Source organism: Curcuma longa, chromosome 11, assembly GCF_044706935.1.
Source record: "Curcuma longa cultivar G26 ecotype Majalengka, Jawa Barat chromosome 11, ITB_CL_G26_1.1, whole genome shotgun sequence".
In the NCBI taxonomy this organism is placed as follows: Eukaryota; Viridiplantae; Streptophyta; class Magnoliopsida; order Zingiberales; family Zingiberaceae; genus Curcuma; species Curcuma longa.
The window spans coordinates 12,828,172-12,845,653 of NC_133871.1; the positions used below are offsets into that span (position 1 = coordinate 12,828,172).

Sequence of the window (17,482 nt, forward strand, 5' to 3'; positions counted from 1 at the left end):
TGCAAGAACAATTTTATTTGTTAGCCTTTCTTTCCTCTATTCTATCAAAAAAATCTCAGCAATGAATGAGTCAGATCTTTAGAAATTTCTGTAAAAGGTTCAGTGATATAAATGTATCTGTTTAAAATATCTTCATTGTATTGCAAACAATATTATGCCAAGTAATTTTGAAGAATTTACTAAATTCTGTAATTGGTAGAATTGTTTTTTGAATAATTATTTGAATCCAAGGCAGAAGACCTTGACCTTTGGATAAAAATAGAAAAAGGTTAAGAACAGATGTGGCTATGAGAGTGAAAGAAAATAAAAAGAGATGGCCCAGTCCTCCCCTGTTTTTAGGCAGAGCCTTTGTCCTCTTTGCTACGCACTGTTTACTAGAGGCTAAGTAAAGGAAGGGAGGATGGAAGTGGAAGGAGGCAGGCCAGAAAGGGAGAGGAGGAAGGATAGGGTTTAGGGAAGGATACTAATAAGTAAGAAATTTGGAAAATGATTTAAAGAATGGAAAATTAATAATAAAATTTTCCCAATTATATCTGTTGCATTTTATTTTGAGACAATTAAAATTTTATTATATATATATATATATATATATATATATATAGTTGGCACTAGTGATTCAATTTTTTGAATTTATTAATCTTGGAGTGATCAGTCTAATTCCATGCAAATTTTTTATCGTTCATCAGGATAAATCGAGAAGTAAAGATAGCGGCCCAATTTAATAGTCAGTATTTTTGAATTTGTTATTTATTTGAGAGAAAATTTTTATAAATTCATCAATTGAGTTTTGAATTCAAGATGTCATTATATTTAAAATTTTACAGAAATAATAAATGAGGACATAAAAGGCAGTGCACTTTATCGGAAAAAATATTAATTGCAAGTGTATCACCCTTTTTTTCATTAAGAATAAATTTAAAATAGAATTTGTGAGAGAAGTAAAATTAAGGAGCTTTTGTGGTCAAATTATCCATCTTAAGAGAGTAAAAAAGCTTTATTTTATGATTGAATCTCAAGAAAATATTTGATTTATCTCAATGGTTATTTATTTCTTGAAAAACAAATTATAGATGTTTTTATATATATAATAATAAGCTTTTGAAGGTAAATTGAATTGCCTTTGTCTGTTTGCTACAAAAGAGACGTTTCCTAAGTTGTTTATTTAAATTAAAAGTTTATTTATTATGATGTTTGCATTGCCGGGCAGTTAATTAACTCGACACTCCGGAACACGAGGCTTCCATGGGTTTGCCTTTTGAGGACCATCACGTTTTATTTACTCCACTTTCTAAGTCGAATATTATTATTATTAGTATTAAAGTTGAGATTTTTTTTTAAAAAAAAATTCAGATAAAGACTATAAATCGATCAATAAGCAAATTGAATAAAGTTAGCTAAGATAGTATGGCTAGTTGAAAGGAATACACTAATAAATCAGTTAGTGATCTTATTTGATTGATGTTTAATTCCTTCATCAATATCGACTTGAAAATAAGTTTTTTTTTGAAAAAAATACAAATGTATAGAACAAATCCCAAGATAATAATTTAGACGGAGGGCATCTTTATTGAATAAAGAATGAGCATGTTGCCACATATCCAAGTATCTTATTTGCAAATGTAAAACTCTTTGCAGCTACGTACAGTTAATGAGTAACAAAGTATTCCTAATCACTTTCTATCCATTTCCTCTGTACATTGATAATTTCATGCATCTCTTCCAAACTTTTCTTATTCCGAAAAGCATTACAAAGGTGAGAAAGAAAAAAAAAGTCATCTAATAAACATTAGATTGGAACGATGTGATTGATTTGCATCCAAAGTATCATACTTCTTTAAAAGAAGGAAGTTGGTGTAAATACTTCTTTTTCTTCTGCTTGGCTCTCCAAAAGCAAGCCAAGGCTCCCAACGTGCAACTGGCGAGAGCAATGGCTAGTGCAGCTCCGATGGGTACTGCGACTGCATTGCTTGAGGCCGCAGTGGCATTCAACTCGTCGTCATCCTTCTTTCTGACTCAGAGTTGTGTCTTTGTAATATTTCACCAGAAATTTATACACCTCATCCAAGTTCCAGTTTATTTTGCTTGTTGCTGCTATTTTTCACGCTCGAAGACGTGTAACATGATGGGCAGAGCTGATTTGGCGGCCATATTATTTTGGGAAATCTTGGGTCTATCGTCAGTCGCTCGTTGACTTCGTTATGTGCTTTCCATAGCCAAATGCTCAGGGCGCGAGTGGTGTTGAAGGGTGCTGAAACACTGCAAACTGTCCCATGTCAGATATTGTTAAGATAGATGTGAAGAAAAAACAAGTGAATGTTCAAGTACCGTGAAGCCATCTCAGAAAAATGCCTATAGCAATCATCACAAAGAAGGAAGTCTTGGATGAAGTCACGTATTGCAGTGCAAACCAATTGGCTTTCTCCGTCTGCAACTCGAACAGACAGGGAGTGGAATAAAACCCATAGGCCACAGCTGTTACGATATGATTAAAAATGTTAGTAAAAAAAATCACTGCCTTTTTTTGTTTGATCTATCTGAAAGACAATTGTAACCTAAAAATTAATGAACTAATAAAGATTAAGATCATTTTCTAGTTACAGGTAGATGCAATCACTGCTGATAATGAAATAAAAGGGCAGCCCGGTGCACGAAGCTCCCGCCATGCGGGGTCCGGGGAAATGATCCATTGTACGCAACCTTACCTTGCCTTTGGCAAGAGGCTGTTTCCAAACTGCTGATAATGAAATATTTTAATTAAATTATATGGGCAATAGCATCTCTAGTTGAGCTTGACAAAAGGCTAGAATTTGGCTTGAGCTCAATAAGAATTTTAATTAACAAGCTCCTTATAAGTAAATAAACAAACTTGAATACAGTCAAGCTCGAAGCTCCATTACATCCCTATGTAAAAATGGGAATGTGTATAGAAAAATAAATGGTATGATAATGAAAAAGGATAAAGTTGGAAGTTTCAAGCACCTGAAGCCTCTTGAATGATCTTTATTCCCTTGACAAAATATCTGCCAAATGTACAGAGATTAGAGAGAGAATCTTCTAACTATGATGTACCTATTTGGGACTGTAATATGACCTGTTTGTGCACACATTTCTTTTCAAGTACCAATAGCAACATCAAATTTCCCATCTTCTCCTAAAATGATCCATCTCATTGATATGTAAATTCACAATAAGACAGGTCTGTCTGCCATTGGGATACAACTATTAATGGGATACACAGCCCTGCTAATTGAGTTTAAAGAGGAACAGAAAATTATTAATACACCATCAAGATCAGCAGAATAAGGACCATAAAAGAGTAGCTATCTTGGTAAATTAGTAAAATTTCAACAAGTTGTACCTATATCAAAAAACTGAAAGTGCATGTAAAAGTTAAGGATACACTTCTCAGAAGTTAATGACGGGTCATAAAATTAGTTTCAAGTATAAGCACTTTGATTGAATACGATGATAATAATTAGCAATACAAAAACAACAAATAATTAAAAGAACCAACAACTTGCCTGCCAAGTTTTTTGTTTATCCAATTGAGTAACTGATCTGCTGTCCTTCCATCATCGATCAATTGTAATTCACTATTTTCATGTTTAGGAGAGACATAAATTCAGCCGGAGGACCCCACAATAGCATGGGATAGAAACCAACTGAAAATCTACCACAAAGATTTGTATTTATCTGTGCTGTCAAAGAGAAAGTATGAAAAAAGGCACGACTGACTAAGTTCCTCAAAATAAATAAATTGTAATTTTCATTTTTTCTTCATTTAGCTTATTTAGATGAAATAAAGAAAGATAGTTATTTAGTGTTTTATTAGGAATAAAATAAACAATAGATGAAATTAAATTTATTAATCTTCTTTATTTCATTCAATTATTTTATTTTTTGTTGTTATTTCCTTCTTAATATTTTGTTTTTTCGGCGGCTATAGTATAGGGCCCCACTTACGCCGTCCGATTAGGTTTCTTTCCCTGTTCCTATAGTAAAGGCACGAAATTTATAAGCATGTCAAATATTGATCGGTATCAATCTCACAAGTAATGTTCCAACCAATAATCACCATGCTCACACAATTTTGATGGTACCCACAAATGCAGCACTTGTCTTTGCCAATATTTGCGAAAGGATGATTTTCTACCCACAACTAATTTAGAAAAAATTGAAATACCATAGAAAAAGATGAGAGGGAAAACACCAATGTGAACGCCAACAACATTAAAGTGGAGTGACACTAGAGTTGGAGTAACCAACATGTATCATGCTTGTTCCAGTATCAATTTTGTCAATCTTAACTCCAAGTTCTAATGATTAACCAAGATACATTTATGAATATGTGAAGAAACTAGTTCCAATGTTCTCATTCAATGCACAAAACACAATCATTAGTCTTGTATTTATGTAAATTGTTGCGTTCAAAATTTTTATTCAAATTGATTTTCTTATTGCTATTGGCTTATGTTTGGCAGTAACCAAACAAGGTGGAACGTGTTGCTTCAAAAATTTTATTCAATTGATTTTATGATTGCTATAGGCTTATGTTTGGCAGTAACCAAGCAAGGTGGAAAGAGTTTATAGGATTAAGATTCATTTGATTTGATTCTGAGTCTCAGCACACTTAGAAGTGGGTTGAGTGTCGATGCAGAATGATACCGAAATCCTATAATTTCATGTTGAAATTCAGGCAACCACTGATGCATGTAATCTAGCTTATAGGAACTAGAATATTCTATGCCTAGAAAAATAGAACCCAAAAAGTTATTTGGAAGCTACAGAAAAATTACCTTCATTGCACAATCAACCCGTGCCATCAAAATAATTCCAGGATGCTCAGCATTTGGCCCATCGAACATCCTTGCAACCTTTTCATAATGAGGCTGCATGATTATGGTTAAGAGTATTTTTGAAGTTGATGATTTAAGAAAAGCAGGGAGCTAGAACTTCATATACCTTATAGTTTCTGCATGCAGGACACCTGTTTAATCAAAAAAGTAAATTAAAGCATGTCAAATAAACAAACTTCAAAGCAAAAAAAAAAAAAAAAGTAACCTATATATCAGCTATGGGCTAAAAACAAACATAAGACAAGTATCCAGTGTATCAAGCAACGAAGATTGATTTAAGAAAAACAGTCCATTTAAGCTTAAAATGAAAGAAGCACTGTCTAATTGTTCGGAGACGTTGAGGGCGACGGCAGCATCAGGGAGATCGGCGCCCTCGCCGACGGATCTGACAGCACCGAGGCCGCGGGCACCTAGCACGAGGAGTAGAGCAGAGAAAAGGAAAGCCCCATCGGAGAGACGCATCGGAGGGAACGGATCTACAGAAGGAAGAAAGGGGATCGCCAGCAAATTCGACCGCAGCAGCGACTCTGCGACGGGAGAAGCCGATCGAGCATTTCCTTTCCGAAGGGAGAGGACTGAGGAGGGATCACTTTCAACGTCCTCTTTAACTCCTACTCAAATTAGCAATAAAAAAAAGTAAAATTTAAATTCTAAATAAAATAATTATACTAAAGACCAATTTATGGGTAAATTAATGGGCCGGGCTGGGCTGGGCCGGGCCGTAAATTAATGGGTAAATATTGCATGGACATAATGTTAATGAATACATGATCCTAATCGATGATCCTATTTGATGATATCGATGACGATGATGATAAACAATCAGTAAAAGGATCGAAAAAGGTAGTTAAGTTTATAAACAAAACATTGGTGGAACTCGTATCGATGATGATTAATAAATAAACCACAGTGCCCATGCGTGCTCTTAAAGAACAAGTGATCCAACAATTAACTAGGATTGTTAGGCTAAGTGACCATGATGCCTAGAACACTCAAGATAACTATTTTTTAAAACCAAACCGAAAAGTGTTGATAAAATAATTTTATTCAATTTATCCCTTGGAAAGCTATTGAGAGTCCTTCCAATGTGCCATCGATAATTGTATTAAATTGAAGCCCTCGATTCATGGAACCTTGATATTTATGAGGATGAAAAAGAAGAGAAGAAGTTTAATGATAGAACAAAAAAGTTATTCTCCTTCTCATTCACATCGCTTTGCCATTTGCTTGTTACACTTCTTTAGGGAAAGGGGACATATTCTTCTTCTATCAAACAAAATTATATATATATATATACACGAAAAATGCTCCGCTACGCGACGGATATTTCCGCGACCCACCTGTGACACCCCGACCCACAGCCACTGTTCTTGCCGCTGTGTCGCCGTTCGACCATCGTCGGCCGCCGGACCGGGCCCGATTGACAGTCAACTTGCTGGCGCACCGTCCAGCTCCGGATTCAAGCTGGATTGTGGTTGGAATCTGACCGAATTCGGCCAGAAACCGCCGCCAGTGGCACTCGGCCACTGTGGGCCAAATCGCGGTTGGAGACTGACCGAGTAAGGACTGTCGGCCGCCGACGGTCCTTCCTCGACTGGTCTCTGGCCGCGATTTGGCCCACAGTGGCTGCATGCCATTGACGGCGGTTTCCGGCCAAATTCGGTCGGATTCCGACCACAATCCGACCTGAATATGGTGTCGGCCAGCGCGCCGACGAGTGGTGCGTCGACCTGGCCCGGTCTGGCGGTCGACAGTAGCCGGACGGCGAGGCGGCAGCGGCGACAGTGGCTAGGGGTCGGGGGTATGTTTACTGTGCATTCCCAGTTTTGGACGGTCTGATGAACTCACGATTGCGTGATGGATGGTGATCCCGCTGTCGCACACAGGCGTGTAGAAAATCGACGCGCAGCAGAGCATTTCTGTATATATATATAATTATATTTATGGTAAAATTTTGTGCCAAAATTGAGTTTTTAATTCTCGAAATTAATTATTTTCTATATTCTCTCGCGCGCAAAGTAAAATTAAATAACAAGAAAAAGCGAGGGGCGACCCGCATTAATCGAAGGAATTTAATGCGGCGCGCGTGCGGCAGGCGCGACGGCGGCGATGGCTGCACTCCTCCTCCTCCTCTAGGAATCGAGCCATCGCGCTCACGCTGGGCTCCGCCACGTAGCTCCTCCAGGGTGCAGACGAGAGGTTCCGGGAGAGCCTCGCCGCCACGGCGGGCGTAGCGTCCACCCGCAGCAGAGGCCAACCTATCGCCGCCAGTCGCTCGATCTTCCGCACCTGCTCCACCGCCAGCCGCTTCGTGTTCGCCTTGATCGCCTCGAGCGCCGCCTCGAACGCGGCCGAGGTCCGGTAGCCGCGCCCGGTGAAGTAGCTCCGGAATTCCGGCACCCCGATGGCCTTCCCCAGCCCCGGGTGCCGCTCCGCTTCCCCCTCCACCGCGAAGTAGCGCTCCAGCTCCTCGACCATACCTTCCGCCACCATCTCGTCCACTCTCCGGTCGAGCTGCTCTGCCAGCACCGCCGCGTCGACGTGCACCCAAATAAAGCAACACCGAGACCGCAGCGCTTCCTTCCTCGCCGACGGCCGCTCCCTGAACGGGTCAGACCGTGGATCAAACCGGTTAGAGAGCAGAGCATGGATGAAGGAATTCGACCCGCCAGCGACCACCGGAATCCGACCGCGGGCGGAGATGTCTTCAATGGCGCAGCTCGCTAAGACCCGGAATCCGGTACGAGGGAGTTCCCCGGCGGCGGGGTCCAGTTCGCCAAGCAAATGATGCGGTACTCCACGGCGGTCCGGCACCGGCATCTTATTAGTGGTGATGTCGAGACCGCGGTACACCTGGATCTTATCACAGTTTATGACCTCGCCAGAAAACATGGACGACAGCTGAACAGAGAGCTTGGACTTGCCGGTGCCGGTGGCGCCCATGATCACCACCACCCTCTGCTCCATCTCATCCATCCCCCGCTTCACATTGCCTCCGTACCCACGAAGCCGGCGGCTTTGCAGCAGCGTCGCAGCGGACAACACTGGCCGCCGCTTCCCGGCGGCGATGGTGCTCTGAGAAAGTAGCGCTCTGCCTCCGCCGCTGCCCAATAAAATTGACATATATATATGGACAAACGCTACAGATCTATCACCTTCTCTAATCCGATCTGATCTTCCAAATCAATCGCAGTCAATTATCAGGAAGAGGATGAGATCCGAGTTCCGATTGGCGTTGTCATTCCTATATATACATCGAGTCGCAGAACAAAACTCTCACCATTTAATACGTCGTTATCATGATTCCACTATCGGATGCTTAATCCTCTACTATCTCTCCGAAGATATTACGAACGCCTAAACCTCTCTTAATTCCTTCCAATGGGCTGTTCTCTCCCTCCTAGAAATCTCTTTTAAGAATTATTACTGCAGAGAAGCAGCAGCGTTGCATGGCGACGACATTGCACAGGCCGCCTCGCAGCATGCAGATGTTTTTCCTCTTCTTTTTCTCTTGTTCTTGTCGAAATGCCGATCGATCGAGAGAGAGAGAAGAGATTCAGTTGCAGATTGGTAGCAGTGCGTGGGGGCGAGGAATGTTTCGAGCAGGAATCTTATCAGGAAGGAACTGGACATCGAGATCGACCGGCACTCGTTCGCAAATTGCACTCCGGGAGGCGGAGAGCATCATACGAACTCCGTGCAGCTGTTCTTCCACTCCACTACCGCGATTCGCGGTCAACGAGTGCGTTGACAAATTCCGATGCCAAATTGAAAGGGGCATGATGGATTGACTACGATTGGACACTAGTGTCTTCGATGAATTTAGTACTCGGAATATTAATTTATCTTGCAAGGAACAAAGAACACAAGACGTGGACGAACAAGAGTTGATGAAAACAGCATAAACAAAAAGAAGAAAAAGTTGCATAGAATAGAATATGCATTTGCAAGCTTAAGGCCCATCGAGCACCACAATGTTCCACTGACAAATAGGTCGAGGAACATTTTGAGGAGAAAAAAAATGTAATGAATTTTATTCTCTATTTTTTAAATTTATTTTTGTTCTTCCCCCACGCATTTCTGATGGTGTTGTGGTAGTGTTTCGAAGCTTTTGCCCACTTATTATCCAATCTTTGTATTACCTCTTTGGTCATGTTGACTTTTCATGCAGCATCAGAATTTCTCGAGTCAAAGCATATTGATTTGCATGGTCCAATCACCATTTTGATATACCTTCTATTTTGTTTCATCTTTTATAGAGGAATTGATTCTTGTATTTTGCAATACGAACGACCCAGCATGGCTCTTACTTCTGGAAAGAGAGAAGTCAACTCCGAATCTAGTCGTAAGATTTTGCATTTGACTGACTTTTTACAAAAAAGCCATCTATATTATATATAATTGCTGCTGAGAAACTAAAGAAACTACACAGACTCTGTAAAAGAAAAAGAGGATTGGAAAAAGATGAATCTCACGGGTCCCAAAATCCCACTCCGCCATTCCTCAAAAGCTCAACCAAATGCCCACAGTCGCGTCGACGACGAAGACGGTGATGATGATGTTAGTTAGTCTGCATTTGACTGCGCCCGTCCCCAGCAGAGCTTCCTGCCAGGCTCTCTGCCTCTGCTCTGCTCATCTTTCGTGCCAAAAGAGCACTTCTTTTAGCAGGCCAATTGCCTGCTCCCTTTCTAACTGAGCCATTAGAAGGCATATACAGTTCAACAAGTGTAAGACAAGGGACTGGATGCAGTGAAAGGGCAAGCGAGGAAGATGATGGCGCTGCGTTTTTTTCTCTGGTAAGCCGCAACAATCTTTTCTTGGGGCTAAACGCTGTATTGGCTCCTTGCGCACTTGATTCCCTTTGTCCCTTATCGATCACGCACTGGAGCTGTTTGCGTCAGTTCAACTCTTTTGCCACGTGAACTGCAGAAAACTATCTCAGAGCAGAGCAATAATTTAAGGTCGTTTGGTCTTGGGAATGGCGATGGATGTTAGGTTACCAGATATTCCCCTGTTCTTGGCAGAAGACATGAATCGCATCATCATGTGGAGTAAGTTGAGTTCAGTTGGTTGGTCGTGCATCATCGAAAGCAGTGACATTTGTTCGTTTGGTTAAAACGTTCTAAAATTTACACGCCATGAGTATTGTACGAAAGATCTTTACAAGATTTCGACAGAAGGGACCTGCATTTTAGTGTCGTCCCAGTTCTACCTCCAACAAATAATGGTGACGCTGACTGGACAAGATCTAACAATAAATGTGAATGGGGAAAATGTTTTTTTTTAAAGCTTATCATGTTCTTGCTGTTTGTACAGGAAAAAGAAGGTTTCTTGTTTAATTATGAGAAACAGAGACGAGAAGAAGGAATCGGTGAGTTGAGATAAGCAATTCATGGTCTGGAATCTGGAAAGAAATGGAAAAAAGGGATTTTTGCAAGATTACAACAATATTTGATCAGTTATTGTCATTAAAAATGGAAATTTTGTGATGAACATGGACGGCTCACTCCGGAATGGCGACGAGCACCGGGCGCCAAGTACGCCGGAGCAGTCGGTACCTCAAGCTACGCGACACAAACCTCGGGACGCCAGCTCCCCTGGCGCCGGCGGCGACGATGTCAAACCCGGACCTCCCCGCCACGCCGACGGGCTTGTCTCTCGTTCCTTCCACCGCCGCCGCCGGCGGCGGCGGAGAAGCGACGAACAGGTCCGCGAGGGAGTGGCTGAGCAGGGCGCGCTTCTCGGTGGGGCGATCCTGGGGCAGGGGCGGCTTCCCGGGCGTCTGCTGCCGGCGGGCGGAGCCGCCCCCGCCTCCGAGGAGCCCCAGGAGGGTCCTGCGGCGGCGGAGGCGGAAGGAAGGGGCGGGGCTCCTGGACGGACTGGCGACGGCAGCCGGCGCCGCGCATTGGGTCGCCAGCAGCTTGAACTTGTGTAGCTTCGCCATCAATGCTTCCGCGTGTCTCTGTCTTCTCCTCCTCCGCTTTGTTTTGGTCTTCACGTAGCTTGGGAGGTGGTTTTGCTTTATGCTGCTGCTTTTCCCTTTATTGCTTCGAAAGGGGGGTTCGAGGGAGGAGGAGGAGGAGGAGGGAGTGAGAGGGCGGCCGGCGGCGCGGCTACCTGGGAGACAGTTAGCGAGGGAGGAATGATGAGCGTATGAAGGAGCGGAGTGGGTGGGGATAGGTTTGGAATCATGAGATTGGACTGTGCATCTTTCGAGGAAGAAAGGAATTTGGTGTGGGGAAGTTGAGAAAGGAAGCAACACATTGTAATCCAAAACAACCACTTTTTCACTTTAGTCCCTCAATATTCAATCGTTTTGAAAAAGCTCCATGTGAGCAGCCATTGGTAATTTTGTGACATAAAATAAATAAATATTATTAAAGTTAATATTTAGAGATGAGTATTATAATATGCCATACTAAACGGGTGCTTTTTGTAATTTACCCTATATTCTTTTACATTCCCTAACTCGACTTCCACCAAATGAAAGCCGGCAGTTGGTCGGATCACATGAGATCTTACTAGATTCGATGGCACCATTTAAGGAAATTTAAAAAAATGTAGCATTTTGTGGGACCTACTCATGAGTTATACCTTTGTTTAGAAATAATCCAAACATAGATTTTGTGTTAATTTTATCATTTAATTATGTAGCAATTTAATTGAGGGTCCAAGTCAAGATGACATCTCCAATGGGCTCCATGTAACATGCGATTTCGTGTGAGGTAAATAAATGATGATACATTCTTCTCCTTAATATATTCTCATTTGTAAAATTAAATCACTAACAATTTATTTAATATATATATTTAAAAGTTTTATAATTAATTTCAGTAATTTATGTTCACATTGGATTGGATTGTTAAAATATGTTATATAATTTTAAAATAGTAATTAAAACTTTAAATAAAATAAAAGAAAGGCCTTTTAAAGAAAAACATATAATATTGGGATTTTTATGGCAATTGACCCATAATCTATTTCCTAAATTAGGGCACCAGTCTCAGGCGCTTCTCGCCGCCGCGATCACGCTCCGCCGCGTCGGAGATTCTGCCAGAGAGAGAGAGAGAGAGAGAGAGAGAGAGAGAGAGAGAGACGAAAGGAAGTGAGGATTTTGATATGAGGTGATCTTTTTTTCCTTCTTGCATCGAAGTATTCCCGAGTTTTTTTTGGATCTTTTTTACTTCTGTGGCAATCTTGGATGCCACTGCTTAGTGATATCCTCTATTTCTTGGTTCGTCTGCACTCAGTGTTATTAGCATTTAGCTATTGTGTAGTGATTTCCACTCTATACTGCATTAGGATCAAAATTTGTTCTTAGCTAGACTAGTTTTATGGCACTTCAAAATTGGGGTAGATATGGAACCTGCCCCATAAACACTGCTCCGTTATTCGATTGGACGGCAGTAAATGATTTGATGCCACAAGGATGGATCAGAGACAGTCTAGCAAAAAATCTATGTATGTTGAGGTTATAAGAGATAATTTCTTGTTAGAGATGAGAAAATTAACTTTCACAAGTTACAACTGGTGTTGTTTCTTGGCCAGATAATAATCTCCTAACATTGGAGTTGGTTATGAAAAGGTGTTGTTATCAGATGTATCAAGAGAAACTATATTCATTATAAAATGTCTATAACCCCGTATGTTCTATTAGCCTAGAGTTTATCAACACCGTGATAGTTGCAAAACTATATTTAGAACGATAAGATGATGTTATGTTTTAAACTACTGGTGGTATCTGTTTCCATTCATTTTTTTCACATGTTTGAGTTGGGAGATCTTGCTGGTCCAAGTGTGCGGGGGTAGACATTGAGCTTGTCTGTGCTTTGGGATGAACTGAATCGAAGAAATTAACTACTTTGGTTCTGAGATGTTCATAAGCACCTCTTTATATAAGAAATGGTTTTTTCATGGCTATGGATGGTTATGTTACTTCTTTGGAAGGTTATAAATTGCGGAATCAAGGAAGCCTTGCAATCTTCGATACGCTACTTCAGTAAGTTTGCTTTGTGCGGTGTTGGTGTTAGTCTAACTTTTGTGGCTTGTGGTTTTGTTTCATTATTTCATCGAGAACCTGAGATTTCATGCAGCATTTCATCTTTGTTGAGCTTTGCAGACTAACCTGAGGCGACGAGATTCTTAGTCTCAAGCATAACTTCAAAGACATCATACAGATTTGACAACTAAAACCCCCACTCGGAAGCTACATCATCAAGACAACTCACAGCACCTGTTCAAGCAGAAGACCTCACACAGACACACAAATTAGATATCTGCTTCATCTTATTTACTACTTTATCAACACGCTGGGATCGGAACGCCGCATGACTTGGAAACTTTCTTGCTGTTGTCGGAGTTTATGTAGCCTCTCAGGTTGGGATTCTGCTTGTACTGGCAGAAGCAGGGCCGCTGCTCCTTGAGCTTGCTGCAGCAGGCGGCGGTGGGCGGCGCCGACGTCAGTATTGCTCCGGCGCACGAGCTCAGCTCCATCGGGTTGCAAGTCACCGGCGACGCCGCCCGCGCTGGACCCAGGAGGACCGGAGCAACCATGAGGACGGTGAGGATCGCTGGCAGCTTCATCATGCCTTCTGCCTAGCGAAGGATACGAGCATCCTCAAAAGAAGAGGAGCAAGATTTATAGGAAGCAACGAGCTATCCCATGTGAAGATGGGACATAAAGTCTGCCAATCTTTATACAAGACACATTGATCCATTGCCGTCCCTTCCTTCCTGTGTAGCCTGCACATGAACAGCATGCACCTTACAACCCATCTGTGATGATTTGGTTAGTGTGGAAGCATGGCGAACTTAATCATGACCCTCGCGCGGTTCCTGCTGCCGTGAATGGGTGGTGCTGTGGGCTTTGGATACTTCTCTGATGGCACATTGTGAGAGGTGACCTAATCTAAAGCCTCGTATTCTGTCAGCGTCTGAATGTGCGCGATTGCAGGCGAGGTGGCGCTCAGTGCGAAGGACAGTGCAGTCTGTGGGAGAGACACGGCGCGCAGACGCAGAATACGATGCTTTGCTCGCCCGCTGGACGCTTCCCGTTGTCAAGATGTGGGCACCTGCCCACCAGAAGAGATTCTGGGTGAAAGCCTAATCTTGTGATTATTTGTGGAATCTGACCAAAAAAATTATATATAATAAAGAAAAATCAATAGAAATCTTGTGAGGAATCCTTGTCGTACACGAGAGGCAGGGCAGGAGAGGCAGGTGTGGCTGTGATTCTTCTTCGTGTAGAAGAGCGAGCCTCTTGCGGATGACCACGCCTATCCGACAGAGCTTTCTCCTTCCCTCCTTCACACTCTGCGCCAAAGATTTCCTCTGTTTTTTGGCACCAGGAAGCTGCCCAAAGGCCACGCAGGGCGAACAGATAAGGCGTCTCCTTCAGATGGATGAACCATCACAGCCGGAAGCAGTTGGTTCGGTGAAAGCGGTCATCAGTTTGTACGGGGAAAGGATTCGTAGCAGGAAGCAGGAGAAGCTCAGCAGCCAGGTCTTCCCGCAAGAGGTACTTGCTTGTGCAATCTTTGATGAGCTCGTTGCTATTTATGATGCTGATTTCTGTAATTTCAAGGATTTGCCTTCCAAAACGAAGGAATTCCTCCGAGCGAAAGCGAACGTTGGCAGGCTGAATGATATCAAGAGCTCTGCGGAAAGGGAGAAAGCCAGGGCGGAGTCCGAATTGCTCCGCGTTAGAAATGTGGCGAAGGAGCTGGCCTCCAAGATCGAGGAGTCGAATGCCCGGAGATCGGAGCTGCAGTCGGTATCAAAATCTGAGAGAATAGAGGAGGAACTCCAGTATTCCAGAGTGATGCAGGAGCTGGACCAAGCGAAGAGAGAGCTGAGCAGGCTCAAGCTCGATGTGGCTTCGACATTAGAGGCGAAGGCGAAAGCAGAGAAGGAGATTGAAGCCTCCAGCTCCAAGGCTGCAAGTTATTCGCGCTCCGTCGCGGAGTTACGGAGGAAGATAGACGACGCTGACGAAGAGCATGTGCTGGTCGAGCTCGCGCGGATTGAGGCCGAGAAAGAACGTCGAGAGGTCGAGGAACGAAGAAGAACCGAAGCAGATATGTTCGCTAAGGAAATTGAAATCGCCAAGAAGAGGATTGAGGAGCTCCGAAGGGAGCTCCATAGGTCGAAGGAGCTCGAAATGAAGCTCAAAGTCACTAACTCGGATGTTAATGTGTTGCAAGGGGAGATGGAATTGGTTCGAGCCATGGAGAGGAACTACCGAGCAGAATCTGTAGTCAAATCCAACAAGAGAAGAGAACAGGATTCTGCACTCCAATCCGCCGAAGCTGAATTGAAGGCAGCAAAACAAGAATTAGCTTCCATCAAGGAAGAGAGTTTTCAGTTCATGGTCTCGATGGATACCATCAGGCAGGAGCTGAGCCACATTTCTGAAGAGATTTACAAGCTCGGGAAGCTAGAAAAGAAAGCTGAAACAGACATCCAGCACCTCAATGCGAAGCTGGCAAAAGCAAAGTCCTTGCTGGAAGCTGCAACGATGGCCGACGAGAGGTCGAAATCCATCGTTACCGATCTGTCGTCTGCCCTCCAGCAAATACAAACAGAAACCAAGGCCGCGAATGAGGAAAAGCAGCAGACTGATGAAGAGATTGAGACCATCAGCGGTGAAATTGGCAAAGCAGAATCGGATGTCGACTCGGCTTTGGAGAAACTGCAGTCGGCCATGCGGGAGCTTGAAGCTGCGAAAGCTTCTGAAGTGAAGGCACTCAGGAAGCTGAGGGATGTAGCTCACAAATCGATGAGAAGTAGAGCCGTGTCGATTCCAGTGATTTCCACCATCACCATCTCAAAGAGTGAGTTCGAGTATTTGAATCAGAAAGCGACTGCGGCACAGGAAGTTGCAGCTAAGAAAGTGGAGGCTGCTCGTGCATGGGTGGAAGCATTGGAAGCTCGAGAGAAGGAGATACTGCTGAAGACCGAGACCATCGAGAGGGACATCACGAAGTCCAGAAGCGAGGAAGTGATGCAGCATTTCGACAAAGAAATGGATGAACTGAGAGAGAACGAAGAAGAGGAGTACGGCGGCCATGCGCAGAGTGCCGTGGAGAAACCAAGAAAATGCACGAGAGAGTCTTCAGCGGCGGCGTCATCAAGGAGGAGTAAGGTGGCGAGGCTTTCGACCTCATCTGCAGCTCGAAATGCCCGGTCGCCGTCGTTTACTATGAAGAGGAAAAAGATCATTCCCAATTTGTTCAAGCTTCTCGGTGATCAGAAGAACAGAAAGCACAAGTGATCTGCACTCGTGCTCAAGAACATCGAGTCGAATCGTTAAAACTCGAGCCTTAATAGGCGATTAAGGCATGTAGTTGATTGAGGTTTTGGATGGTAACCGAGTTGATGTTTTATCGAGTGGTTTCATTCAGTATTTGGGTAGGCAAATACGATATCTCCCTCCCTCGTGCAAAGTTTGTCTTTTGGTAAATTTGATATAGAAAAATTACTAAATTTTAAGAAAAACTTGAATGTAGAACGAAGCCACTCGAATTTTCCAGACCTTTCTTCATTAATTGGTGGATCCACTAACGAGCGACAAGTGTTCCGTGCGTGGGAGGCAAGTTAAAAGTCAATTTTAATTGATCCAATTCTAAAGGACTCGGGTTCTTCCATATCATTATCTCCGTCCTTTTATAGGACTTTCATTGATAGTCCTTATGAATATTCTTGAACATAATATTTTAAGTGAGTGGAGGAACAATTATATTAATGTCAAATTTAGTCCTCTATATGCTCCCTTATATATATTGTTGAATCTGATCTCCTGTTAACAAGTTATTGTTAACGTAAAGATACTTTTTCAACAATTATATAAAGCCTAAAAAAGATAGGCATCATGAGGTACGCAAGAGAACACACTCATTTCTTTCTTCCCTTTTTCTATTGTTTTCAATGTTTAGGAGACTAATTTTTCTCATTCTCAACCAATCATTTTTTTCATCATTCGAGTCTACAACATCGCTTATTCAACAATCATCTTCGTTGATTTATCAAATCACGATCTCAGAGAGGAATATATATATATATATATAGAATATTGCATGTCTATTTTGTATGATATCAATGTGTGTCTGAGTGTGCAAAACATCCGAAAATGATTCAGACATCCGAGAGTTCACATCCAAAAGGACTCGTGCGATCCATGCTGCGCGACTCGTGCGCGACACCCGCAACCCACCGCCGCTGCCCTCGCCGTGTTGTCCGACTACCGCCGGTCGTTGCCTCGGGCGCAATCGACGTGCCACTTGCCGACGCTCCATCCGGCGTTGGATTCCGATTGGATAGTAGTCGAAATCTGCCAATTTCAGGCTCGATCGCCGTTGACAGTGATGCGCATCACTGTTGACCGTGATCAGGTCTGATTTCGGTCGAATCACGGTCGCTGACGATAGAGCCACTGTCGACTGCGATCAAGTCGGATTCCGATCAAATCTCGATTGGTGACCAATCGAGGAAGGACCGACGTGCGACGTCGTCTCGTCCTCTGCAGTTCGGCGACCGCGATTCGATTGGAATTCGTGCCGATCACGGCCGGTAGTGGCCGTGCCACTGCCGACCGCATGATTTCGTTGTTTCCGACCGAATTACGCTGA

General features: G+C 43.0%; 4 protein-coding genes and 1 pseudogene across 5 annotated transcripts; 1 reads left to right on the forward strand and 4 right to left on the reverse strand.

Moving 5' to 3' along the window:
• Positions 1-1,759: 1,759 nt before the first annotated feature.
• LOC141837150 (sulfhydryl oxidase 1-like) lies at positions 1,760-5,383 on the reverse strand (annotated as a pseudogene).
• Positions 5,384-6,821: 1,438 nt separating this feature from the next.
• LOC141839402 (adenylate isopentenyltransferase 8, chloroplastic-like) lies at positions 6,822-7,979 on the reverse strand. Its single transcript, XM_074727140.1, is given in 2 exon segments — positions 6,822-6,983; positions 6,985-7,979. Coding segments are annotated over 2 exon segments (1,050 nt in total). The 3' UTR covers positions 6,822-6,928.
• Positions 7,980-10,178: 2,199 nt separating this feature from the next.
• LOC141839403 (uncharacterized) lies at positions 10,179-11,043 on the reverse strand. Its single transcript, XM_074727142.1, has one exon. The coding sequence runs from the start codon at positions 10,798-10,800 to the stop codon at positions 10,360-10,362; it is 441 nt and encodes a 146-aa protein (XP_074583243.1). The 5' UTR covers positions 10,801-11,043; the 3' UTR covers positions 10,179-10,359.
• Positions 11,044-13,056: 2,013 nt separating this feature from the next.
• On the reverse strand, positions 13,057-13,635 carry LOC141839404 (non-specific lipid-transfer protein 2-like). The gene has a single exon (XM_074727143.1). It carries the CDS (start codon positions 13,440-13,442, stop codon positions 13,158-13,160), a length of 285 nt encoding a protein of 94 aa, XP_074583244.1. The 5' UTR covers positions 13,443-13,635; the 3' UTR covers positions 13,057-13,157.
• A 92-nt stretch (positions 13,636-13,727) lies between these two features.
• Positions 13,728-16,322, forward strand: LOC141839401 (protein PLASTID MOVEMENT IMPAIRED 2). 2 transcript variants are annotated; one of them, XM_074727138.1, is made up of 2 exons: positions 13,728-14,373; positions 14,440-16,322. In XM_074727138.1, the coding sequence occupies exons 1-2, from the start codon at positions 14,122-14,124 to the stop codon at positions 16,126-16,128; spliced, it is 1,941 nt and encodes a 646-aa protein (XP_074583239.1). In that variant the 5' UTR covers positions 13,728-14,121; the 3' UTR covers positions 16,129-16,322. The 2 variants fall into 2 exon arrangements, with proteins under 2 accessions (XP_074583239.1, XP_074583240.1); XM_074727139.1 differs by having other exon boundaries at positions 14,461-16,322.
• The last annotated feature ends 1,160 nt before the right edge of the window (positions 16,323-17,482 follow it).